Genomic DNA, 27599 nt, shown 5'->3' with positions numbered 1-27599 from the left:
TTTATTTTTTTGTTTGCTCTTTTCACCTCTTTTGTATTTAACTGCTGTTCACGCATAAAGTACTGAAGTACTGCTGACAACAAGCAGCAGTTGTTCCGAACACCGCTATAAGCTTCTCAGTGACACTGAAACATTGCAACGTTCACTTCACGTGGCATACATCCCTCTTCGTACGTCGCATGTCCACGATTTTTTCGGCTGGGTGGCGCTCTTCTCTGCTGTTACTCAGTCGGCCCAAGAATTATTCAAGGGGCAGACGCCTAGTTGGCTGTCGCCTCCCCTCTCCACCATGGTTTGTTACAGCCTCATCAAGGATGTGGACATATCGCTCGAGGACTCCTACCTTCTCATGGAACTCCGCAAGTCCGGCTGTCCCGTCGCCGACGTCATCCGCCTCCGGGATTACTGCACCTCTGGGCCTGCACCGCAGATACTCATCACCTTCCGGGATGTCACCGACCAAGTAGCCTGTCAAGCCAGAGGTGTAACCATCGCCGGCCGGCCCTATGACGTGGTCCGCCTTACTGAGTCCATCTTAAGTCAACTCTTCTTTAATCTTTCCCGTGCTCCCTCTGTTTCCACCCCCACCCCCCCCAATCTCGTACATTCCCGTCCACGCTTGTCACTTCTACCACTACCACCACTACCATCACCACTTCTGCCACTACTACCCCGTCCTCTTTTACTCTTATTCCTACCACTAGCCACTCCTCCCCTATCATGTCCATACCTGTTACCTCCCTCTCTCCTAATTTACCCTGTCCCCAGCAGCCTCCTGCCAACATCCCGGATGCCACCGTCGCAGCTCAGTCACTTTCCCCGGAACAAGCAGCCTCTTTTACTGTCGTCCAACAGCCATCTCCATCCCGGAGTTGTGTCGTCCGTGGCATTGACCCTGCCATCAGCGAACAAGACCTCCTGCAAGATCTCCAAAGGGCAGGCGTCCCAGCCGATCGGGCGTACCGCATCTTCAATTCCAACGGCCCGACGTTCATGGTTCGCCTCCAACTATCATCAGCTGCTGACGTCGACCATCTCATCACTACTGGCGTCCGTTTTCGCAGGCGGACTTACCGCGTGGAGCACTCTCGTTCCCCACCCCGTACCGACCACTCCCCTCCTCATGCCTCTTCGGCTAGCCCACCACCCGCCCCGCCACCCTCCCCGCCTCCGCACGCCATCTACCAACATGCCCCACAGCCACCCGTTTTTCTCCCGCCCTTCCCCATCATGGACCTACTTCGCTTCTCGCCACTTCCATAACTAACATTACCACAACCCTCTATTACCTCGCAATACTACCCAACTACTTACTCCCTCTTTCCGCCGAACACCCGCGTTGTCCCTACTCAGTTTATGTGAAATACTTTGTAACTCTCTGTAAAATTGTATCTATTCCGACTTGCGCGTCCGAGATGCATCAATATGTCAATAAATTTCTCGTCCCTCTTCCCATGGTGTTTGTGGGGGTTTGCCTGCGCGGGGTGCTTTGCGGGTCTTCCCTGGGTCCCGGCTTCTTGTGATGGTGCCCTTACGCCAGATTCATTAACTATTTTCCCCCTCTGGTGTGTACGACACACACCCCCTACACTTTATCTTCTTCACTAATTCTTTCCTCTATACGGCCGAAGAGCTCCTTTGTTGAGTTGATGGACCGCCCCTCCTCGTTTGAGGAGAGGGAATGAAATAACTTGTTTTCGCTTCGCTTTCACATGGCGTAGACATGCAAACGTCAGTATGCTGCTATAGGAGAATGATACAAATGAACGCACGTTATTGGCGCAGTGAGGAGAAACAGGTTCCACTACTCCGCCTGCTGTTCGTGGATAGTGGAGAGAGGATAGTGCGCCTATTATAACTGTCTTTGACGAGCAAATCACTTCGCATGAGTATAATTACACTTGTCTCCACCATGTACTTGTTTTACACAGAACTGAGATTCTGGGATATTCGGATACTTGCTTAGAGTTTTTGCTTTCTATGTTTCGTTTTTATTCCTTCGGTAGGTATTCAGGAAAAAAATAATTAATATTTATTATTCCTCAAATGATCGGGGTTGCCAAACCGACAAAAAATATCATACAATATAAATTTAGTAATCATAGGATATAAACTTCGTGTCTTTGGTTGTGTGTTTTTACATTTGTTTCGTTATTAGATGTATTACATTAAGGCTGAAGATGGCCAGCCAAGGCCGAAACTAGTCCCTAGTTTAGTAACATAATTCAATAATATTGCATAATATAGTATTGAAAAAGTGGACCATTCGACATTAATTTAATAATTATTATTGCAAATTTAGTACCTAATCTAATTACAATACAGAGTAAAAAACAATGATTCTATTGATAACGTAGAGAAAACAAAGAAGCAGCAGATAAATTACTTTAATCGATTTAATTATCAATCAATCAATCAATCAATCAATCAATCAATCAATCAATCAATCAATCAATCAATCAATCAATCAATCAATCACTACCGATCTGCATTTAGGGCAGTCGCCCAGGTGGCAGTTTCCCCATCTGCTGTTTTCCTAGCCTTTTCTTAAATGTTTGCAAAGAAATTGGAAATTTATCGAACATCTCCCTTGGTAAGTTATTCCAATCCCTAACTCCCCTTTGCCCCAATTTGTCCTCTTGAATTCCAACTTTATCTTCATTAAGTGGGTGGAGCGTAGAGGTGATGCCTCAAGATTGTTATCGAAGCTTTCACTGTTTGTATGCCCCAGCTCACAACGGTCTCATTCGGCGCACCAAAGCGAAGAATGTGCTATTGTCAATTTTCCTTACACGGTCGTGTGATCATGATGTGTGTACTAGAAATAGTTCTTATTGTAGGTAGGTATTGTAGGTATTGTAGGTAACCAGTAGTTTAGAAATGGTTGCCCCTTGCTCCCAGCATGAGCCCTATGACCGCGATGTCCTCAAGGTTGTACTTATTGATGTAATATGGAATGGTCGGTGAATATATCCTCTTTTTTATTCATCGACTTCAAAGGGATGTTGTGCAAACGCGAATTCAGAGTATGGATACGAACGCTGTATCATACATTTTCACAATATGAAAACTGAAATACAGCTTTCATATTTCTTTCCGCCATTCAAATATTAATGGAGATCTTGGTGATTTAAAACAATGTTTTCTGTGTGTCTTATAAATCCGAAATAATTGTTTTGATAATTTGATGCTCAGCCTTTTCACGCGGGGGTACGTTACCCCTTAAATATTTGCAGATTATTTAAGAAAAAAGAATATTGGTACATTTCTATCTAGTCCGGCAAGTATAACTTCCGGCTTGAAAGTTCATCGATCAGCTGGCGTCAACACGCTGTTCACAACAGCTGAAGAAGATTTCGAGTAATCCTCGATTTAAATCGACCTATCGAATCAGTTTCTCTTGCTTGGCAACTCGGGACTAAGCAGCAGAATCGAAACGTTGGGCCATATTATTATCTGCTCCTCTAAATCTTTGTAATTGCTACCTTACTGGAAGAAATTCTACTCTTTTAGGCAAAAATAAGTATTTTAGTACCGTATGTTGGCTGTACAGTTAATGTAGATACTTACGATCGCTGGCTTTTGTCTGATGTGATACCGGTGCCTTTCAATTTTCTTGAGTATGTGATGTATAATTATGATGTGTTGTGTGGTATGCATTGAAAAAGTGGCGTGTCCTTCATGATTAGATTTTAAAGTTCTTAATGGTGTGTAGGCCTATAACTTTAAGGAAGGCAAATTAAGTATTAGACTGTGTTGGTAATCTGAACACCTGAACAGAAACGCTTTGTCGGTACATAATCTAACAATCGTGAAAAGGGAAATTTCGTTCTTATAAGCTCGTACGCTAATGTTTGGTGGCGAGTTAGGTTGCTATTTTATGAGTGTAGGTTAGTTTTGAAGGATGACGAAAATAACGAACAATTTTACATCCACTCAGACATCGAAAAAGCTGAAAGTTAATGATTCGAACGTAAACAACGATGGGGAAACGCCAACAGTGTCGTGTGGTGATGCAAACGAAGATAACAATGAGCTTTCAGCCGCGTCTAACAGTGGGACGGAAGACATTCCCGAATGCTGGGATTTGGAGGAAAAATCTGGAATTTTTAAGTAAGTGCGAATGGTTAATGACAAAAAATAAAAAAAACTTAGCTGCAAAATTTGTAAAGAAGTTAGCGACTTGCAAACTGAAAGTACATCATGAGGGATGAACATTTTCTCTTTTTGCTAGTTGCTTTAAATCGCACCGACACAGATAGGTCTTACGGCGACGATGCGATAAGAAAGGCCTAGGAATGGGAAGGAAGCGGCCGTGGCCTTAATTAAGGTAGAGCCCCAGCATTTGCCTGGTGTGAAAATGGGAACCCACGGAAAACCATCTTCAGGGCTGCCGACAGTGAGGTTCGAACCCACTATCTCCCAGATGCAAGCTCACAGCTGCGCGCCTCTAACCGCACGGCCAACTCACCCGGCCTATTTGTTAATAGGACAATGGCAGACACTACACACAGTCAAAACTTATTCTTAATCGTCACCTGCGTAACACTAACAACGCCGGCAGATATTTTAATTTTGAATTTATTGTTGATTTACATGCCACTGAGGCTGAAAAGCCCCTTTATGTAGCGTCTTCGTATAATACAATAGAGGTTTATGAAAACACTTAACTACATTTTTATAATATTGAAATATTAAACTAAACATTAAACTTTAAAAAAATGAAAATATAGATACCAAATCCTATCCTTATAATAATTCAAGCCCTTTTTCAGTCCTTTTTACAACCCCTGTAGGTGATTTTTTCCGAAAAAAAACCGTGTTACATTATTTTTAAAAGATTAAAAATACCAACTTTCACGTCTGCTCAATCAGTCACTAATGATCTGCATTTAGGGCAGTCGCCCAGGTTGCAGATTCCCTATCTGTTGTTTTCCTAGCCTTTTCTTAAATGATCACAAAGAAATTGAAAATTTATTGAACATCTTCCTTGGTAAGTTATTCCAATCCCTAACTCCCCTACCTATAAACGAATATTTGCCCCAATTTGTCCTCTTGAATTCCAACTTTATCTTCATATTGTGATCTTTCCTACTTTTAAAGACATCAATCAAACACATTCGTCTAATGATGTCATTCCACGCCATCTTTCCACTGACAGCTCGGAACATGCCACTTAGTCGAGCAGTACCTGAATGAAGACCATGGCCGCTTCCTTCCCATTCCTAGGTCTTTCCTATCCCATTGTCACCATAAGGCCTATCTGTGTCTGTGCAACGTAAAGCAAATAGCAAAAATTAGCAAATAGCTTAATATTACGCTATGTGACATTACTGTAGTATTAGTATCAAGTATGCTGAAACAGAAAATGTACGCCGAGAAAATACGTGATAGTGCTGAATAGTTTAGTGCTGAAGGTATTCAGAGCAACGGGTCGGTTCTGAGGTGCAATGCTTGTGATATATCAATAACAATTGATTTTTTTAAAACTTGATCATTCTATGCAGTATATAGCTAGGGCAAAACATGTGAAGAATACGGAGGCTATATGAAATTTCTTAAATGGTTGTTGTAACTACGTGAATTGTGTACATTGTTTTACTACAAATTATATACACTCACAGTAATGAACTGCTTTGAACAAAACACTGCTACGAAGAAGAAGAAGAAGAAGAAGAAGAAGAAGAATACTGCCACATTAGCATGTCAACCAACTACCAACACAACAAAATCTCACCATGAGTTCACACACTGAGTTCGACTAATGACTCTTCACTAACAACTCAACTCCATCTCCCAAGACTGTCTCTTTATATATACTTGGGGACAAAACATGACGACCTCACCTCACACCACTATCCTCCAGCGGCAGCTAGGTGTCGATTAATGGCTTATAGGATTTACTCCGTCTATTGTAGCCGGAGTGGCCAAATCGCCTTCTGCAGTCTCTTTAGTGTCTGTTAGTTTCTTAGTGTGTAGTCAAATACTAAATGGTTTTTAACTGCATAATCACGCCGTACTCTACCGGTTACGAGCGGTACATGCCGTATTTTCGACGATTAATTATGTTTCATCTCACGCAAGACATTCCCTGCGAACTTGGTTTGTTTACGCCCGCAGCTGAGTGACGTAGCTGCAGGAACAAGATAGGCCACCCGCCTGACGCGTCACGTATAGCCTGCCTGGCCTGGTATGTTCCAGAAAGAACGTCACCCCTTCACGAATATTCGATGTGAAAATTTTTAAAACTTCTATTATAATAATCACACCAACTATGGAGATACGTATTTTTAAGAGGATCACATGAACGTCTCCAATTGTAAATCTCAAGCAAATCCGTCGAGGGATTCTCGAGATAATCAACTTCAAAAATATCACACTATCTGATGACGTAGGAGCCCAAATAGAATATAAGGCGAGCTCACTTGACCCAAATCAGTCAGTCACAACTGGGAGTCCAGTCTGACTCTCCACGCTGCATCATTACTGTTCGTCGAAGTGCTGACCAAGTCTATCTTCAAATTATTCAAAGTCTTCGTAGTCGACTTAAACTCTGACAGTCGAGTTGAACTTAGAATTTGTGCGCGTGTTGAAGTTCAAATTATACATCGTCTTTATAATGGAGTTAGAGTCCATCAGTCGAGTTGAACTTAGAATCTGTGCGCGTGAAGAAACTTCTCGGTGTGACCTAATTGTGGAACTTAGTTTATTACCACGTTGCCATTGCGGATCTTATTCTCTGAACAAGTACTATTAATTTCAATGTGACACTACTGTAATATATTATTAACTGTGATATTCTTTTAAAATCTCAGTCAGCGTAATTTCATAAGAGTGTTCATGAAAGTGTTCAAACTTTCCCACTAATATTAATGCAAGTTATTACCTATTGTAAAAGGTATACTCTTGTGCTTCGACACAAGTGGTTCATTCTGAACGATAATCAATTCAAACTGTGTCCATGTATAACGGTACTTGCCAACTTTCATACTTTCAATTTATGAGTTGAAGTGAACGCTATTCGATTCAATCTAACTACCTTCTGAACTGTGCATTATTTCTTCTTCGGAGTGTTTAATTATTTGTGCGTTACTGACAGAAGTGTCTTTTGATAAACTCTTGAGCAGTCGCATATTTTGTTTTATGTCAAGTGCGCCCATCTTTCAGTGCTCGATAATTACTATTTTCTTCATCAAAGTGTTTATTATTAGTGCACGATTGACAGCAGTGTCTTTGATAAACTCTTGACCAGTCATACATTTATTTAAATGTCAAGTGCGACCTTATTTAGTGGAAAGCCACCACGAACTGTGCCTAGTGCGTGGACAGTTTTCAGTTTCATTATTTCTATTCATGAAATGGGCTTTATTTATTTCTAAACTCGATGCTATCCGCATCTTCATCTTCATCTTATATCTACAAAGGATTAGTAGAGTTCGACTGCATATCACGGCAATATTAAATTAAACAGTTCTGTGAAACAAATGTATCGGGGGACTGTGCAATTGTGGACACTCGTGTGAGTTAAGTGACGAGTGATTACCCCGCAACATCGTCGGAGAACGTCCAGAACGTCAAAGTTTCGAGTTCAATCCCGTGTCAAGCCGACCTGGGTGTTCCAGCTTCATCTCATCGTAACGCGAGCAGCCTGCCGAACGAGTTCCAGTGCAGTTCAGCATGGTGACCTAGGAGCACGGGTCATCTGATAGGCGATGTTGAAGACAGCAAATATCTACAGTAAGGTGATGTGCACGTCAACATGGATTTTTCTGAATAAAACTCTATTCTTCAGTAAATTTTCAAGTTTTCTTATAGACAGGACCGTTCCTTTTGTACCAAACCTTAGCTATAAATTACCTGAAATTTCCTTGAGAGATACTTCATGCCAACTTAAAAATATTGATAAATTCGGGCTATATTTACTGGTACGGTACTTCTATTTAATTGTAATACATGTATAATATTGTTCGTTTGGTGGAAGTGTTACGTTCCACTAACTGCTTTTACGGTTTTAGGAGACGCCGATGTGCCGGAATTTAGTCCAGCAGGAGTTCTCTAAAGTGCCAGTAAATCTACCTTCAAATACGACCGGACTGAACCAGGATCGAATCTGCCAACTTGGGGTTAGAAGGCCAGCGCCTCATACGTTTAAGCCACTCAGCGCGGCAGTGAATATTTTATTGTATAGTACTGAATCAAAATCTCGAAAAAAATCTATTATTAGCGCTCTGTCGAAATTCATTCAGAGAGCATTAAAAAAGGACCATTTTGTAGCTTTTTTAAAAAAGTGTTGATGTGTGTGTATATATATACCCCCGTCGCTGTATTCCACAAATCCGGTTACTGTTTGTTGTCTATACATTTTTTCCCCTGAAATTTTAATTTCCAATCGCCGTTACTGCTCTCAACTTCCCCTTCTTTAACACGAATCGTAAAATGAGTGACTACTATTCTAATTGCCCTTACCCTTACATTACGTACCAAGTTTCATGAAATTCTACCCGACCGTCTTCCTATGATATATATATATATATATATATATATATATATATATATTGCTAGGGGCTTTACGTCGCACCGACACAGATAGGTCTTATGGCGACGATGGGATAGGAAAGGCCTAGGAGTTGGAAGGAAGCGGCCGTGGCCTTAATTAAGGTACAGCCCCAGCATTTGCCTGGTGTGAAAATGGGAAACCACAGAAAATCATCTTCAGGGCTGCCGATAGTGGGATTCGAACCTACTATCTCCCGGATGCAAGCTCACAGCCGTGCGCCTCTACGCGCACGGCCAACTCGCCCGGTCCTATGATACTTCAACAGACCAGATAATTACAATGAATCCGACATTAACCATTACTTGCCCCGTCCCATATAAAAGCGAAGCATCTTCTTAAGCTAATGTGAGAAGGGTACACATAGAGTGGCAATTTATTACGGTATTACTGATTTCATTCCACTATACTAGGTGGCATAAACGATGACGGGTGGCGCAGACAGACAGAAATAGAAGGATAATCTGAACTACGACGTTGCCATGCATGAGAGAAAGCAATAGCTGCCAGTAATCCTTAGATTAGGATGTTTTGTTTGATTTGAAATGTATATAATAATGCCGTAAGATTACTTTGGAAGTTCTAGCCATTGAGGATATTCAGTAACATACCTCCAGTATAAAAGACAGGTTTAACATATAGGCTATTCACACCAGTGCATATTACAACGAAGAATAGTAGCCCCTGTGTATAAAAGAAAGGGTGATAGACATAAAGCTGAAAATTACAGGCCAGTAAATTTGACATGCATTGCATGTAAGCTTTGGGAAAGCATTCTTTATGATTATATTAGACATGTTTGCGAAATTAATAGCTGGTTCGATAGAAGGCAGTTCGGTTTTAGGAAAGATTATTCCACTGAAGCTCAACTTGTAGGATTCCAGCAAGATATAGCAGATATCTTTAATTCAGGAGGTCAAATGGACTGTATCGCGATTGATCTGTCTAGAGAATTTCATAGCGTGGATCGTGGGCAAAAGTGATTACAATTGGACAAGAGTGACCGAATGGGTTGCTATATTTCTATAAAATATATCTCAGAGAATTAGAGTAAGCGAAACTTTATCTGACCCTGTAATAATTAAGAGGGGAATTCTTCAAGGCAGTATTATTGGGCCTTTAAGTTTTCTTATATGTATGTGATATGAGTAAGGAAATGGAATCAGAGGTAAGGCTTTTCGCAGATGATGTTATTCTGTATAGAGTAATAAACAAGTTACAAGACTGTGAATAACTGCAACGTGACCTCGATCATGTTGTGAGATGGACAGCAGATGGTATGTTGATAAACGGGGTTAAAAGTTCGGTTGTGAGTTTCACAAATAGGAAAAGTCCTATCAGTTTTAATTACTGCGTTGATGGGGTGAAAGTTCCTTTGGGGGATCATTGTAAGTATCTAGGTGTTAATATAAGGAAAGATCTTCATTGAGGTAATCACATAAATGGGATTGTAAATAAAGGCTACAGATCTCTGCACATGGTTATGAGGGTGTTTAGGGGTTGTAGTCAGAATGTAAAGGAGAGGGCATATAAGTCTCTGGTGAGACCCCAACTAGAGTATGATTCCAGTGTATGGGACCCTCACCAGGATTACTTGATTCAAGAACTGGAAAAAAACAAAGAAAAGCAGCTCGATTTGTTCCGGGTGATTTCCGACAAAAGAGTAGCGTTACAAAAATATTGCAAAGTTTGGGCCAGGAAGACTTGGGAGAAAGAAGACGAGCTGTTCGACTAAGTGGTATGTTCCGAGCTGTCAGCGGAGAGATGGCGTGGAATGACATTAGTAGACGAATAAGTTTGAGTGGCGTCTTTAAAAGTAGGAAAGATCACAATATGAAGATAAAGTTGGAATTCAAGAGGACAAACTGGGGCAAATATTCATTTATAGGAAAGGGAGTTAGGGGATGGAATAACTTACCAAGGGTGAGGTTCAATAAATTTCCAATTTCTTTGAAATCATTTAAGAAAAGGCTAATAAAACAACAGATAGGGAATCTGCCACCTGGGCGACTGCCCTTAGTGCAGATCAATATTGATTGATTGATTGATTGATTGATTGATTGATTGATTGATTGATTGATTGATTGATTGATTGATTGATTGATTGATTGATTGATTGATTGATTGATCGATTGATTGATTGATTGATTGATTGATTGATTGATTGATTGATTGATTGATTGATTGATTGATTGATTGATTGATTGATTGATTGATTGATTGAATGAATGAAAGGAATAACAATGTAAACTCTGTAAATAATGGATTCTTGTTTCTCGATACATTGTCAGAGATTATAAGTAAAATAACTCCACCATACCTTCTTTATCATTCTGTGTCTTCCTCTCCATCACTCGTAATCTGTATCCGATGCAGATTCTTGCAGGTTGATGATTAAGGATTCCAAGGCTTTTTCTATAATGAGGATGGTTTCAGCACGCTAAACACAGTCCACCCATGACTTTGCCGTAATACTTTCAATAGCTACGTGAACTAATTTCTCAGTGTCTGCGGCCATACAAGTTCTATCGGATTGTACAGGCAGTAATATGGCGGCAAGCACACAACCCTATGGCCATGCTCACGAGCAACACCGTCAATTTCGTAATCTCTTTTGCGCGACTTATTCCTTTTAACCAGCTGCAACAACTGCGCGCGTGTCAAACCCCCCACCCCAAGCCATCATTCGATTTTCAGCTAGTTCTTCTGGCATGTTTCTGATATACCCAAGTTTCATCTAGGTAATAGATTTAAGCCTTTTCCTCTTGCCTAATTTGATTCATTGTCCTGAAGGATATGGCCCTTGAAGCAACGATATCAAAGGAACTTTCTTCCGTCATTATACTTCATGTATCTGAAACTCACACCATTAAAATACGTAGCATTATCATTCTAGGAATCACAAAGATTCGTCTTCTTGCATAGCTGCCACTAATTTCTTTGCCGTTGGAAATTCACCTGCAGCATACACATGATATATTTTGCACCTAAGAACGTCTTGATTAAAACCATCTAAATTTCGTCACAGACTTTTCACGTTTGTAATGTCTACCTGATGACTATTATAGTACGCTGCCACTTGCCTCTAATGAACATTTACTTTCCTTAATTATCCTCTGTACAGTTCTAAGGCTAATACCACACGCTTCAGCTGTTCTTTTCTGTTACTTGAGAACGTGAATCGGCATGTCAGCATCTGTGATGAGTACGGACCCACTGCTATGAGTGATAGTTAGTGGGTAAAGTTATTCAAGGAAGGTCGGAAGAATGTTCTCTGGTTGGCCATCTATAATCAGCAATGATGTTGTGCGTGAGGTCGACACCACACTTTGTGCAAATAGATGGTTCACAATATCCTCCCTATCACTTCACTTTCCACACATTTCACGATCAATTTACTACAAAATTGTGTCAGAAAGTTTGGACTACCAGAACATCAGTGCTAACTAAGGAACGCAGAATGAAGAGCGAAGAGCCGTGCCAGTTGTTGGTGCTTTGACAATTTTGACCCACTAAGTGAAGCATTAGTGGAGCACATCATCCTGGGAGATGAGAAACATGGATGTCCCACATTACCAGTGAATTCAAGCAGCAATCCATTGAGTGATAGCTCAAATCATCTCCAACAAAAGTGGAATTCAAGCAGACTCTCTCAACTAGCAAGATTATGGCAACCGTCTTTTGGGACAGATATGGTGTTCTGCTAGTGGTCTTCATGCCGCCAGGGACAGCAATCAATGCAGCTGTGTATTATGCAACTTTGACAAAAATTTTCTCCGCAATCCAGAATACTTGCCATGACCTGTCAGCCAGAATATTGTTGCTTCAAGACCTCACTCTGCAGCTCAAAGACAAGCTCACACCGAATTGTTTGGCTGACAGCAATTTGATCACACCCTCCACTAAAGTAGCCCTAAACTGCCTAGCGACTACCATCTTTCATTTGAAAAGCAAGCATTTCAACACCGGTGAGAAAAACAATGATTTATACATGGCTCTCATAGCAGGTGGCAGACTTCTGTAACGTGGCTTTGCAAAACTTACCTCAAGATACAACAAATGTTTAAACAAAAATGAAGACTGTGGAAAAGTAATCGAAAGTTTGTAGAAAATAGGTATGACAGTCATTCTATATAGAAAATATTCAGTAAATTTTTATTGCAAAATAGTTCTTACTTAAAAATAGCCCTTTTAATATATACTTTAAAAAATTGTAACTTGTACTGAGAGGGAGTGAAATCCTGAATCGACCATAGGAGATTGCAATGAATGATTGGAATGAATAAGTGAATAGACGAATAAGTTTGAATGGCGTTTATAAAAGTAGGAAAGATCACAATATGAAGATAAATTTGGAATTCAAGAGGACAAACTGGGACAAATATTCATTTATAGGAAGGGGAGTTAGGGATTGGAATAACTTACCAAGGGAGATGTTCAATAAATTTCCAATTTCTTTGAAATCATTGAGGAAAAGGCTAGGAAAGCAACAGATACGGAATCTGCCACCTGGGCGACTGCCCTAAATGCAGATCAGTATTGATTGATTGATTGATTGATTGATTGATTGATTGATTGATTGATTGATTGATTGATTGATGATGCTCGTGGAAGTTGCGCCAGTATATTTTATACACTACTAGCAAATGTACCGTGCTTCGCTACGGTATTTTATACGGAAATCAAAGTAAATTACTGTACATGCAGTGAATAAGATTTTTTTAAATTCCATGTCTCTTAGCGTTATCCGAGAAACAGCATAGCGAGGTCCCCGTTTCCAAAGTAAAATGCGAGTTGCGGAATTGTGACTATAACACCAGGTCCACTTGTCTACTTCCTTTCGCAATTGAGTTGGGAATTTTCATTATAATGGCGGGCCCTATTGCCTGCTGCAGGTCACAATCGATTTGGGGAGTTTTCGTTGCAATGGCAGGTCTCATTTCCTACTTCCAGACAGATAACAAGTGAGGAAATTATAAGGGGAAGCACCTTCCCTACGGCCAGTAAAAATTGAGTTGTGCTGTTATCAATATAATGACAGGCCCCTTTTGCTAATGCCAGTCAGCTTACTGCCAGGCACACCGAGTTGGTGAGTTTCCGTTACAACAGCAGGCCACTATGTCTAACGTCGGTCACTTTTTAGATGGGAAAATTTGTTTATAATGGCGGGCACCCTTGCCTACTACCAGACACAGTCGGGTAAAGAAGTTTTGAAAAAATGCATGCTCCCTAGCCTTCTGACAGTTCAAATCGAGAAGGAAATTATTCATTACAATGGTACACAGGAGTTGGAGAAGGACCCCATTCATACTGCCAGTTTAAGTCGAAGTGGGGAATACTGATTAACATAGCAGACGCCCTCCTGCCGGGAGTCATTATCGATTTGTAAAGTATTAATTTCAAACGCCCACATACTCTTTCTAGATTGCTACAAATCGAATTCATTGAATAAATACAGATCGACATACGAAAGTGTGTGCATTTTTACCTTCATTTAAAGTAACTGCTCTAAACGGTACATCATATCAACAAATGGATTGTACGATAAGACGCCACATATACGGTATACACGTAAATGGCTGGACTTATGATAAATGTTCTCGTATCTCATCTATTTATGGGTAAGATTGAGTTAGAAACTTTCAATAGAGTGACATATGGGTAAGGTTTTCTCAAAGTGCATTATTCTTCGGATACATATGGGGCTGCTAAAAACATAGAATTTGGCTCACATATAGCTACTTGGTGGCCCAAAGTTCGCGTAGAATTTGATGATCCTATCTTGCGGATAAGTGAATCAAACTACCAATTCACGTGTAAAAAGTGCAAAATTTACATACAGTCCAGAAATAGAGCCAAATTTAACGTATAAGGAATAGAGATACGACAAAAAGACATAGGACCAAAGTTGTAGATCACTCCAAATTGAACCGAGATTGTGTCATCCGTTTTGTGATACAACTTACCGTTTAGCCACCAAATACCTCGAAAGGAAGGTCTGAACCGTCATTACAATTGCCTTCATATTTCGATATTTTTCGGGAGTAAAAAGCAAAGCAAAGTCATATCCGTAAAGGCCATGAAGGCCCTTGGAGTGGTGGAAGATAAAGGCTTCCACTATCCGTAACATCGGCACTTGATGGGGTAGAGCGGTTAGCTCTACGCTCGGCCGCCTTTGCCCCCAGGAATTAACCTGGTACTCATTTTTGTGCAGGCTGAGTGAACCTCAGAGCCATGTGCACCTCCGGAAGTCGAAATCTCGTTTGTTAAATTTTACGACTTCCTGACGGGGATTCGAACCCACGTCCTTCCGGTCGAACCGAGCACGCCTTTACCACCTCGGCCAGACACCCCCTATTTTTCGGGGGTAAAATTGAAAAAAATAAACACCTCATATTTTTTTCTTTGATAACAGGCTAAAAGCTATAATTTTGCCAAATTTTAATTTTCTAGCTCGTCTGGAAGATAGTGCCGCCATCTTGATTTGGGGGACGGGGTTAAAAATTAGGACTTCCATGAAACTTTTAAGCCCATGAAACCTTTAGGTTATTGTTTTGGATAAATATTTCGATTGCGTTCTTATGCTTAGCCCCAAATTTTAGACTGCCAGCAGGGTCCCCTCAAGGTATTTTGAAAATATTTGATCTTTCTATGAATCCTAAAGTCATCAGCTTTTCTGGTACCAAGTTTTTAAGATTCATGGAAGTACCTCACTAATTCACATCTATTTTAATTTTTATTAATTAATATAGATATATTTCACCCCTTCTCTAGGGGTTCTAGGGGTGGCTTGCCCCCACATTATACTTTCCAGATATTAGGTAATATTGGTACGTCTCTTACCCCAAAGCGGACCGAACTTGTACTTTAAAAATATCCAGAGTGTCGCTATTCATCTTAGCAGCCCTGAAAAGTATGGATTCAACACTATTTTTGATTATTTTTATATATCACTAACCCCTCACCCCCCACCCCCACCCTAAAGGGAGCTGAAGTTGGACTTTTAAAAAATTCCGGAGTATCATTATTCATCTCAGTGACTCCAAAATCTATGGATTCGACACTATTTTTTATTATTTTTATATATCACTACCCCTCACCCTTCCTCCCCCCCCCCCCACTCCAAAGGCAGCTGAACTTGTACTTCAAAAAATCTGGAGTGTCACTATTCACCTCAGTGAACCTGAAAACTATGTATTCTTCACTATTTTCGATTAATTTTACATATAAGCCCCCTGACCGTGCTAGGGATGGCTTACCTCTACAGTGCTCATCTCCAGATAGTAAGTTATGAGTGTACCAAGTTTCGTTGTTTTACTCCAGTGGTTTAGGAGGAGATGTGTCATTTACATGCATGACCCGTTAATACAGTCCAAACCACTACTACGCTAATGGCAGTCAAACTTCGAACCAGCTGTTACACAAATGTGCTAGTTCATTAACAACAAAAGTGGAAGCACAAACAGACACCATAATACACCACCCAAACAAACCAACAAACTAACAAACAAACAAGAACTTACCTGAACTGGTGGAGAGCTGTCACAACAAAACCCGTGGATACTAAAAGAAACCTGTACCCAGTATCAAAATGCTTATACTATCAGAAAGAAGAACACACATGCTTCAGAAAATAGAATATTTTTAATTCAAGAAATTTTCATAACACAGGTGAACAAAGTAAGGTAACTGTCCTCTTAGTTGAACTTCAGAAATAATTAATTTACTATGTAACTTAAAATGCAGCCAGCTGACTTGCTCAAGTAACAAGAAAATCAAATCAAAATAATAACAACAGATTGAACACACATTACTTCTCATTAGTACCCCTTTTCCAAAGTTAATTAAAGCTATTTTCTCATTTCCTTTAAACCAGATTCTCCTTTTGTTGGGGTGAAGTTTTGCCTCGTGAGTTTCCACAATATTTTATCACGACCCCAAGAAGAAACTATAGACTATTAAACCACTCACACAGAGTGAGAAAGGTAACACCAATGAAGCAGAAAATCTTCAAAAAAACTTAACGATATATAAATAAACAAGAAATCACGCCACCAGATTCTACACGGTATCAATGTAACACCATAACATCAACCTCATGAATCAGCAATTCAACAATAGTAACTATCACCATCGACATTGCCATGGCAACATAAACACGCTATCACGGCGAGGAGCAAACATAGTTTACCTACACTAACAAGGTGAATAAAATAGGCAAAAACACCAAAGGAAAATAGAATCAAATAAAGATAATTGAAGGCAGATATTAAGAAAATAATAAACCCAAATTATTAAAACATTGTAGAAACTCACATGGTTGTTTTAACAACCCATTCACAGATTTTCTTTAGGCATACAATATTATCATAAGGTAACTCTTCTGAAATTAAGAATAACAATCATATCGTGGTAGTAACCTGATCGTAAAATACAAATTTAGAACCCGATAACACTACATAGATCGAAGATAGGTGATTTTAAAAGTCCAAACCGAAAGAACAAATTTCTAGCAGGCACCGCACATGAGAGATTACAATGAATACTATGGTTTTACATAAAGGACAAGTTCATCATGGTGAGATAATTCCAAGGTGAAGAGAATGAACGTTAGAGACTTACAGTATCAGATGTGGCTTCCCATGATGTGGTAACGCAATGCTCATACTCACAAGAAAGAACCTTCATAAAGTATACTCAATCTGCAGGAGTAACCAAGGATGAATTAAAAAAAAGAAAAGGAATATTTAAAACTCTTCCAAGGATGAAGATACCATCACGCTAGCATGGGTAGCCTGAGTCGATTGTCTCGTCCCAATCCAGGACAGAACACCGACCAAGAACGCGTCTTTCACTCATGTAAGTCAAACAGATATAATATGGTTGCTACAGGCAAGCAAGACAAAGGTGTGCCTATAATCAGGTTGAGCTCTCATTAGCCGGAGAGCACCAACGAGGTCACAAATAAAGTTACACCACTTGCCGCCAAGAGCAGCAAAACCCAGAATCAGAATATGCTCTCTCTAGTGCCTAAATGGCGAAATAGAACATTGAAGGTTATTAAAACGTAAGAATTAGTCGCTCACGCTGAGTAGGCTATCAGATTTCAAAAACATGACACTCAATCACGTAGAGAAATAATTGGAAGAAGACAAGTTGGGAAATAAACATTTTTTTGCTAGTTGCTTTACGTCGCACCGACTCAGATAGGTCTTATGGCGACGATGGGACAGGGAAGGGCTAGGAGTGGGAAGGAAGCGGCCGTGGCCTTAATTAAGGTACAGCCCCAGCATTTGCCTGGTGTGAAAATGGGAAACCACGGAAAACCATTTTCAGGGTGGGGGGGGGGGAAATAAACAAAACATAACACAGATTTCTACGGCAAATAGGCCACAACAAAAATGTTAGAGGAGAAGGCAAATGAACACGATACAACTGTGTCATACACACATTCATTTTTACATATATAGATCACTTCTCCTAGAATTTTGCACTGATTATAAACTTCACTGGCTAATTTTTTGGTGTTTAACTCAGAAAAGTTCATAGGATATAAACTTCATGGTTCTGATCCGTATTGAATTGTAATAACAATAATAATTATTAAATTAATGTCGTAATGGTCCACCTTTCAATACTATAATATGCAATATTTAATAGTTAATGTAATTCAAAATATTACATATTACAGTATTGAAAAAGGGAGCAATACAACATTAATTTTTTTATTATTATTATTATTATTATTATAGCTGCCTCTGTGGATCCGTGGTAGAGTGTCGGCCTCCGGATCCCAAGATAGCGGGTTCAAACCCGGCAGAGGTAGTCGGATTTTTGAAGGGCGGAAAAAAGTCCAATCGACACTCCATGTCGTACGATGTCGGCATGTAAAAGATCTCTGGTGATACATTTGGTATTTACCCGACAAAATTAATTAAAATCTCAGCCATAGACGCCCAAGAGAGATCCGGTTTACTCTAGGTCCGCTAGATGGCGGACAGAGTAAACCGGAACGTCGAAATTGACGAGCAGACAGCCAGATGGCGTCAAATCGAAATGTCTGCAAACGGTAGCTGAGGCCATACGATATTATTATTATATTATTATTATTATTATTATTATTATTATTATTATTATTATTGTTGTTATTGTTATTGTTATTATTATTATTATTATTATTATTATTATTATTATTATTATTATTATTATTATTATTATTATTATTATTATTATTATTATTATTATGTCAAAAATGTTCTCACAAACTTTGTTAGCAATATTGCTATTACCTCCAAAAGACATGAAAGATTCATGCATATCTTACTATTTCAACAAGTTCGTGTTGATCCAAAGCATGCTGAATGAGTTTTCTCCTTGTGATAGCAGCTGATATAGGTAGTAAAAGTCATTATCACATGGGAGCACAGCCATGTGTTACTGGGAAATTTTAAGAAATGGGACCAAGTTTGATTCAAACAAGTACTGTAATAGTAAAGTAATTGAACATACTACAGTGCATAATCTTTATCTTTAAAACTGCATATATTTATCTGCAACAGCAAATATTTTCCAGCTGCCTCCAACAAGAGCCTGTTCAGTAGACAAATCATTCAAAATATACATGTTTTTATAATCGAGATGGTGGGAGAGTAATGTGTTCTAGCAGAGAGATATCAGCTGATCTGTATGTAATTCATAACTGTTATAAGTTACAAATGGTTCCTCAGAAGGTCAATTGAACCTTTTACAACCACCAACATCTTGTTCATAAATTTGTTATCCAATCTGAACAATGTACAGAACTGTTTAAATCTGGGTGTTTTGTCTCTAGCTCTAACCATAAGATGTTATTTTGTTAAAAATGAAACCATACTTTCCAGTGTTGACTGAGTTACCGGTAATGTAACTAAGTTCTCTGGTCTGCTGAACACTATATGTAACAACTACAACCCTATGACATAGGCTTACATGTAAAAATACATTATTAAATAATAAAAACACACTATTAAACAAACAGTAACATACAGTATTTTGTTCTTGAAAGAACATCATCAGATTCTATCAAATCACACTTCTTTCAACATACTGTATATCATAAATTGATGGAAACAGTTTAGAAATGTTTAAATTCTGTTTATAGCCTTTAATATTTGAAAGTTAAAATATGGCCTCTTTCCTTGTCGGTGTAACAGGCTATTGGTATTACTATCATACCCATCTGCTTAGAGATCCTTTGAGCTCAAGTTCATGTAGCTCCTTTAATACTTTCTGTTGATGTTCCCTCAAGGTATCAGTGATCAGGAAACAAATACAGTGATGGCAAGCATTTCTAAGAACTTCCCATACACGAAGAGATAAAGGGAAAGAAATGAAAGACAATTGTATGTACTTGAAATGAGAATGAAGATGTTGGTATTCAAGTGAACTCTTTCTCATTCCAGATCATACTATTCTCCAGAGGGTCTTCAGTACAATATGGTCAGAGTTCCTATGGCTGGCTGTGACTTCTCCACTCACACATACTCATATGATGATCTTGAAAATGATGTCACATTACAGCATTTTAATTTGAGTGTAGAAGACTATAACTTTAAGGTAAGTATTCTGCAAACCACAAGATTCAGTTTTCATGTTCCAATAAGAGCTATAACCTGACCAATCCCTTTTTAATAAATCTTTGTGCTATTGAGGTACCACTGATATGTAGGCCTACTGTACTTGCATTTTCTACTGTTCAGTTTGGTCAGTGCTAATAATAGAAAACAATAGAGGATCAACTCTTTTCACCATATCCTTCCCATGTCAGTCAATGACAGCTTCAGATTCAATTAAAAATGGTGGGTGATTTTTTAGTTTTCATAACAATCTATATATTGTCAAAAAATGCTTTCACAGCCGCAGATCTTAAAATCACAGCAATAGAACCCGCTTTTGGGTGGTTAGGCCGTGTGCATTATGCAGAGTTTCGTCCAGACGTGCCATTTGGACTCATCAGCTGGAATGGCACGCCCCTCCAGGACTCTGCTTAGCAGTAGCAGACCAAACTGTGTGGCCTCGCTGTGTTAGCAAATCAAGTTTGCTAACCTGCTAAAGGAGAAATCATTTCTCCGTTCAAAAAATGCTCCCCCATTGGAGATACAATGTCAAAAAATGCTTTCACAGCCGCAGATCTTAAAATCACAGCAATAGAACCCGCTTTTGGGTGGTTAGGCCGTGTGCATTATGCAGAGTTTCGTCCAGACGTGCCATTTGGACTCATCAGCTGGAATGGCACGCCCCTCCAGGACTCTGCTTAGCAGTAGCAGACCAAACTGTGTGGCCTCGCTGTGTTAGCAAATCAAGTTTGCTAACCTGCTAAAGGAGAAATCATTTCTCCGTTCAAAAAATGCTCCCCCATTGGAGATACAATGTCAAAAAATGCTTTCACAGCCGCAGATCTTAAAATCACAGCAATAGAACCCGCTTTTGGGTGGTTAGGCCGTGTGCATTATGCAGAGTTTCGTCCAGACGTGCCATTTGGACTCATCAGCTGGAATGGCACGCCCCTCCAGGACTCTGCTTAGCAGTAGCAGACCAAACTGTGTGGCCTCGCTGTGTTAGCAAATCAAGTTTGCTAACCTGCTAAAGGAGAAATCATTTCTCCGTTCAAAAAATGCTCCCCCATTGGAGATACAATGTCAAAAAATGCTTTCACAGCCGCAGATCTTAAAATCACAGCAATAGAACCCGCTTTTGGGTGGTTAGGCCGTGTGCATTATGCAGAGTTTCGTCCAGACGTGCCATTTGGACTCATCAGCTGGAATGGCACGCCCCTCCAGGACTCTGCTTAGCAGTAGCAGACCAAACTGTGTGGCCTCGCTGTGTTAGCAAATCAAGTTTGCTAACCTGCTAAAGGAGAAATCATTTCTCCGTTCAAAAAATGCTCCCCCATTGGAGATACAATGTCAAAAAATGCTTTCACAGCCGCAGATCTTAAAATCACAGCAATAGAACCCGCTTTTGGGTGGTTAGGCCGTGTGCATTATGCAGAGTTTCGTCCAGACGTGCCATTTGGACTCATCAGCTGGAATGGCACGCCCCTCCAGGACTCTGCTTAGCAGTAGCAGACCAAACTGTGTGGCCTCGCTGTGTTAGCAAATCAAGTTTGCTAACCTGCTAAAGGAGAAATCATTTCTCCGTTCAAAAAATGCTCCCCCATTGGAGATACAATGTCAAAAAATGCTTTCACAGCCGCAGATCTTAAAATCACAGCAATAGAACCCGCTTTTGGGTGGTTAGGCCGTGTGCATTATGCAGAGTTTCGTCCAGACGTGCCATTTGGACTCATCAGCTGGAATGGCACGCCCCTCCAGGACTCTGCTTAGCAGTAGCAGACCAAACTGTGTGGCCTCGCTGTGTTAGCAAATCAAGTTTGCTAACCTGCTAAAGGAGAAATCATTTCTCCGTTCAAAAAATGCTCCCCCATTGGAGATACAATGTCAAAAAATGCTTTCACAGCCGCAGATCTTAAAATCACAGCAATAGAACCCGCTTTTGGGTGGTTAGGCCGTGTGCATTATGCAGAGTTTCGTCCAGACGTGCCATTTGGACTCATCAGCTGGAATGGCACGCCCCTCCAGGACTCTGCTTAGCAGTAGCAGACCAAACTGTGTGGCCTCGCTGTGTTAGCAAATCAAGTTTGCTAACCTGCTAAAGGAGAAATCATTTCTCCGTTCAAAAAATGCTCCCCCATTGGAGATACAATGTCAAAAAATGCTTTCACAGCCGCAGATCTTAAAATCACAGCAATAGAACCCGCTTTTGGGTGGTTAGGCCGTGTGCATTATGCAGAGTTTCGTCCAGACGTGCCATTTGGACTCATCAGCTGGAATGGCACGCCCCTCCAGGACTCTGCTTAGCAGTAGCAGACCAAACTGTGTGGCCTCGCTGTGTTAGCAAATCAAGTTTGCTAACCTGCTAAAGGAGAAATCATTTCTCCGTTCAAAAAATGCTCCCCCATTGGAGATACAATGTCAAAAAATGCTTTCACAGCCGCAGATCTTAAAATCACAGCAATAGAACCCGCTTTTGGGTGGTTAGGCCGTGTGCATTATGCAGAGTTTCGTCCAGACGTGCCATTTGGACTCATTTGGACGAAACTCTGCATAATGCACACGGCCTAACCACCCAAAAGCGGGTTCTATTGCTGTGATTTTAAGATCTGCGGCTGTGAAAGCATTTTTTGACATTGTATCTCCAATGGGGGAGCATTTTTTGAACGGAGAAATGATTTCTCCTTTAGCAGGTTAGCAAACTTGATTTGCTAACACAGCGAGGCCACACAGTTTGGTCTGCTACTGCTAAGCAGAGTCCTGGAGGGGCGTGCCATTCCAGCTGATGAGTCCAAATGGCACGTCTGGACGAAACTCTGCATAATGCACACGGCCTAACCACCCAAAAGCGGGTTCTATTGCTGTGATTTTAAGATCTGCGGCTGTGAAAGCATTTTTTGACATTGTATCTCCAATGGGGGAGCATTTTTTGAACGGAGAAATGATTTCTCCTTTAGCAGGTTAGCAAACTTGATTTGCTAACACAGCGAGGCCACACAGTTTGGTCTGCTACTGCTAAGCAGAGTCCTGGAGGGGCGTGCCATTCCAGCTGATGAGTCCAAATGGCACGTCTGGACGAAACTCTGCATAATGCACACGGCCTAACCACCCAAAAGCGGGTTCTATTGCTGTGATTTTAAGATCTGCGGCTGTGAAAGCATTTTTTGACATTGTATCTCCAATGGGGGAGCATTTTTTGAACGGAGAAATGATTTCTCCTTTAGCAGGTTAGCAAACTTGATTTGCTAACACAGCGAGGCCACACAGTTTGGTCTGCTACTGCTAAGCAGAGTCCTGGAGGGGCGTGCCATTCCAGCTGATGAGTCCAAATGGCACGTCTGGACGAAACTCTGCATAATGCACACGGCCTAACCACCCAAAAGCGGGTTCTATTGCTGTGATTTTAAGATCTGCGGCTGTGAAAGCATTTTTTGACATTGTATCTCCAATGGGGGAGCATTTTTTGAACGGAGAAATGATTTCTCCTTTAGCAGGTTAGCAAACTTGATTTGCTAACACAGCGAGGCCACACAGTTTGGTCTGCTACTGCTAAGCAGAGTCCTGGAGGGGCGTGCCATTCCAGCTGATGAGTCCAAATGGCACGTCTGGACGAAACTCTGCATAATGCACACGGCCTAACCACCCAAAAGCGGGTTCTATTGCTGTGATTTTAAGATCTGCGGCTGTGAAAGCATTTTTTGACATTGTATCTCCAATGGGGGAGCATTTTTTGAACGGAGAAATGATTTCTCCTTTAGCAGGTTAGCAAACTTGATTTGCTAACACAGCGAGGCCACACAGTTTGGTCTGCTACTGCTAAGCAGAGTCCTGGAGGGGCGTGCCATTCCAGCTGATGAGTCCAAATGGCACGTCTGGACGAAACTCTGCATAATGCACACGGCCTAACCACCCAAAAGCGGGTTCTATTGCTGTGATTTTATAATCTATATATTATCTTTAAAAGTGTTTGTATACATCAGTGTTAACAAGTTCAAATGATTCAGTATTCACACTACATGTCTCAGGTAGTTTAGCTTAATCACCAAAAATGAAATGGCGTATGGCTTTAAGTGCCAAGAGTGTCCGAGGACAAGTTTGGCCCGCCAGATGCAAGTCTTTTGATTTGACACCCGTAGGTGACCTGTGTGTCATGATGAGGATGAAACGATGATGAAAACGACACATACACCCAGCCCTGTGCCAGCAAAATTAACCAATTATGGTTAAAATTCCCGACCCTGCCAGGAATCAAACCCGGGATCCCTGTGACCAAAGGCCAGCACACTAACCATTTAGCCATGGAGCCAGACAGCTTAATCACCACTCTTATTAAATTCACATACCAACAGGTTTATACAACAGACCTTGGAAAATCTGAGAGTCTTTACCAGAATCTTTAATCTGTAATAAACACCATTAGATATGCAAATATTAGTGATAAACTTGACCAGTGCCAATTTCTCAGCTTCAATACAAACAAAGCAGATGTAACAACCTTTAGTTGTCAGCTATATGCCTAGCTCCTGGACTGAATGTCAGTGTAGTTGCCTTCGGTTTAGAGGGATCTGCGCTCGATTCCCAGCTGTGTTGGAGAGGAATTCATTTTTATAGATAACAAAAATCAGCATCAAATGTATAGAAATTGTCATTGTCAATGTTAATACCATACCACCTATCTAGAGAAGTTGCATTGCTTCCTAGACATAAACTCTATGAAATATGTCAGTGATCAATTAAAGCAAGCTTAGTTTGGGCATTCTGATATAAGATACAATCTGCAAGACTTACACAAAAGCATCATTGTTTGGTGGTAGAAACTGGATCAATGATGGCCTGATAGGCTGGTGGATGGTATGTTAAGAAAGATATAACAATGCATCATTACAGAAGATGGGGTTAGTGAGTATTAAAGATGCTAAATATAACTACTTAGGTTTTCAAGACTGGCATCCAGTTCTATGACAAGTTTTCCAGGCTTGTAGGTCATGGTATCAATGCTGATTTTTGAAGATAGGCAAACCCACTCTTCAGTGAAACATATGGAGACCATATCACTTCTCCACCAATAAATCATCCATCAATCACCACTGATATACATTTAGGGCAGTCACCTAGGTGGCAGATTCCCTGTCAGATTTTTACCCAGTCTTTTAAATAATTTCAAAAAGTTGGAAATTTATCAAATACAGCCTGTGACAATAAAGTTCAGTGAATAGTCCTGTACTATCAACAAAGATGAACAATGCACGACAGTGACCTTACTGTCCTTCCAAATAGTCCCCTCCCATAACTATGCACTGCTGAGATCAGCGATAGATGTCTTGGAAACTTTGCAAGAAGGCTTCCTTTGAGATGGTGTTCAAAAGCCTTGTCACGTTTCGTTGTATGTTAGGAATATCATCAAATCTCTTTCCTTTCAAAGTGAGTTTGAGTTGTGGGAATAGGAAGAAGTCTGGAGGATTGAGATCTCGCAAGTAATGGGGATGCTCAAGTTGCACCACCCCCTTTTTTGCCATGAACTGTTTGATGATATTGGCTGTGTGTGGGTGAGCGTTGTCATGGACAAAAAACCATGAACGTTGTTGTGCGTACTGGGGTCGTAGCCTGCGTAGACGTTTCATGAAACGGGTCAAAATTTCAATGTACTGTGCAGCATTCAACGTCATTCCCCCATGGTAGGAATTCGTTGTGGATAATGTCTTGACTATCGAAAAAGGTAATGAGCATTGTTTCGATGCGTGACTTTTCAGCTCTGACCTTTTCCCGACAAGGGGATCCCAGAGAACGCCATTCCATGCTTTGCTGTTTCGTTTCAGGGTCGTACCGGAGATACTAGGTTTCATCCTCAGTGACAATACAGTTCAAGAAATTTGGTGTCGCATCCGCCGTTTAGACAAAATCCTGTGAAGCCTCTAAACATGCCTGATTCCGATCATCAGTCAAGTGATGTGGCACAAGACGAGAAAACGTTTTCCTCTTCCCCAACTTCTGGGTAACGATCTGTCGCACAGGTTCACGGTTAATCTGCTGTTGGTCCGCTATCATGCACACTGTTAATGGCCAATCGTTTGTGATTTATGTCCTCATCTTCTCAATGTTTTTGTCACTGATGGCGGTCACCAGTTTTCCGCTACGGGGATCGTCGGAAACAATTTCCCGGCCTCCTCAAAAATGGGTAAACTACTCGTACACACACTTCAAGGACAGTGCTTAAGCTTCATAAACACGTACCAGCACCGCACACATTTCTCTTGGTGTCTTGCCAAGCTTAAAATAAAACTGTACCTTGATTTTTGGTCGTTCATGTTCCTGTTCACAGTTCAGAACCAACGCACTAAACATGCACTGTGTCAAACAGGTCTTACACGGCACACACATGATGTTCAACTGAACAACGTTGGGAGCAGGTGATCAAAATCTGCTGCTACGCAAGTGCAGCGCTGTGTGTCACCAGTGTTGCCAGATAAACCATTCTGACTTCATTCACTGAACTTTATTGTCAAGGTTGTATCTCCCTTGGTAAATTATTCCAATCTCAAACTCCTCTTACTATAAATTAATATTTTCACTAATTTTTCCTCTTGAATTCCAACTTTATCTTTATATTGTGGTCTTTCCTACATTTAAAAACACCATTCAACCTTATTTGTCTACTAATCTCATTCCATGCTATCTTTCCACTGACAGCTCAGAACATACTGCTTAGTTAAGCAGCTTTCCTCCTTACTCCCAAGTCTTTCCAGCCCAAAGTTTGCACCATTTTTGTAACACTACTCTTTGGTCAGAAATCACCCAGAACAAATTGGACTGCTTTTCTTTGGACTTTTTCCAGTTCTTGAATCAAATAATTCTGGTGAGGGTCCTATACATTGGAACCATATTCTAATATTGTGGTCTACCAGTGACTTATACGCCCTTTGCTTTACTTTCTTACTACAACCCCTAAATACCCTCATAACCATATGAAGAGTCCGCCTCTGTAGCATAATGGTTAGAGTTATTAACTGCCGTCCTCGGGGGCCCGGGTTCGATTCCCGGTACTGCCATAAATTTAAGAATGGCAGGAGGGCTGGTATGTGGTTGAAATGGTACATGCAGCTCAACTCCAATGGGGGTGTGCCTGAAAAGAGCTGCATCACCTCGGGATGAGGACATGAGTTTGTTACCATATGAAGAGTTCTATAACCTTTATTTACAACCTCATTAATATGATTACACTAATACGGATATTTCCTTATATTAACTCATAAGTACTTACAATAATTCCCATGAAGTACTTTGACCTCACCAACACAGTAATTGATGAAACTCACAACCTGACTTTTCACACCATCTACCATCATACTGTTTGCTGTCTATCTCACAACATTGTCAAGGTCTGTTTACAATTGCCCACAAACGTTTCATTTATTTATTACTCTATAACATATAGCATCATCCACAAAATGCGTTAT

At 40.6% G+C, this 27599-nt stretch overlaps 1 protein-coding gene across 1 annotated transcript in view; it reads left to right on the top strand.

Moving 5' to 3' along the window:
• The window catches only part of LOC136864695 (lysosomal acid glucosylceramidase), a 182484-nt gene that overhangs the window by 88289 nt on the left and 66596 nt on the right, over positions 1–27599 (top strand). The window contains exon 4 of the mRNA XM_067142017.2: positions 19996–20149. Within this exon, the coding sequence (XP_066998118.2) occupies positions 19996–20149 (154 nt within the window). The remainder of the gene's footprint in view (positions 1–19995; positions 20150–27599) is intronic.

This window comes from Anabrus simplex, chromosome 1 (genome assembly GCF_040414725.1).
Source record: "Anabrus simplex isolate iqAnaSimp1 chromosome 1, ASM4041472v1, whole genome shotgun sequence".
NCBI lineage: Eukaryota > Metazoa > Arthropoda > Insecta > Orthoptera > Tettigoniidae > Anabrus > Anabrus simplex.
The sequence above is the reverse complement of the archived record's forward strand: the minus strand, read 5'-3'. Positions and strand labels throughout refer to the sequence as shown.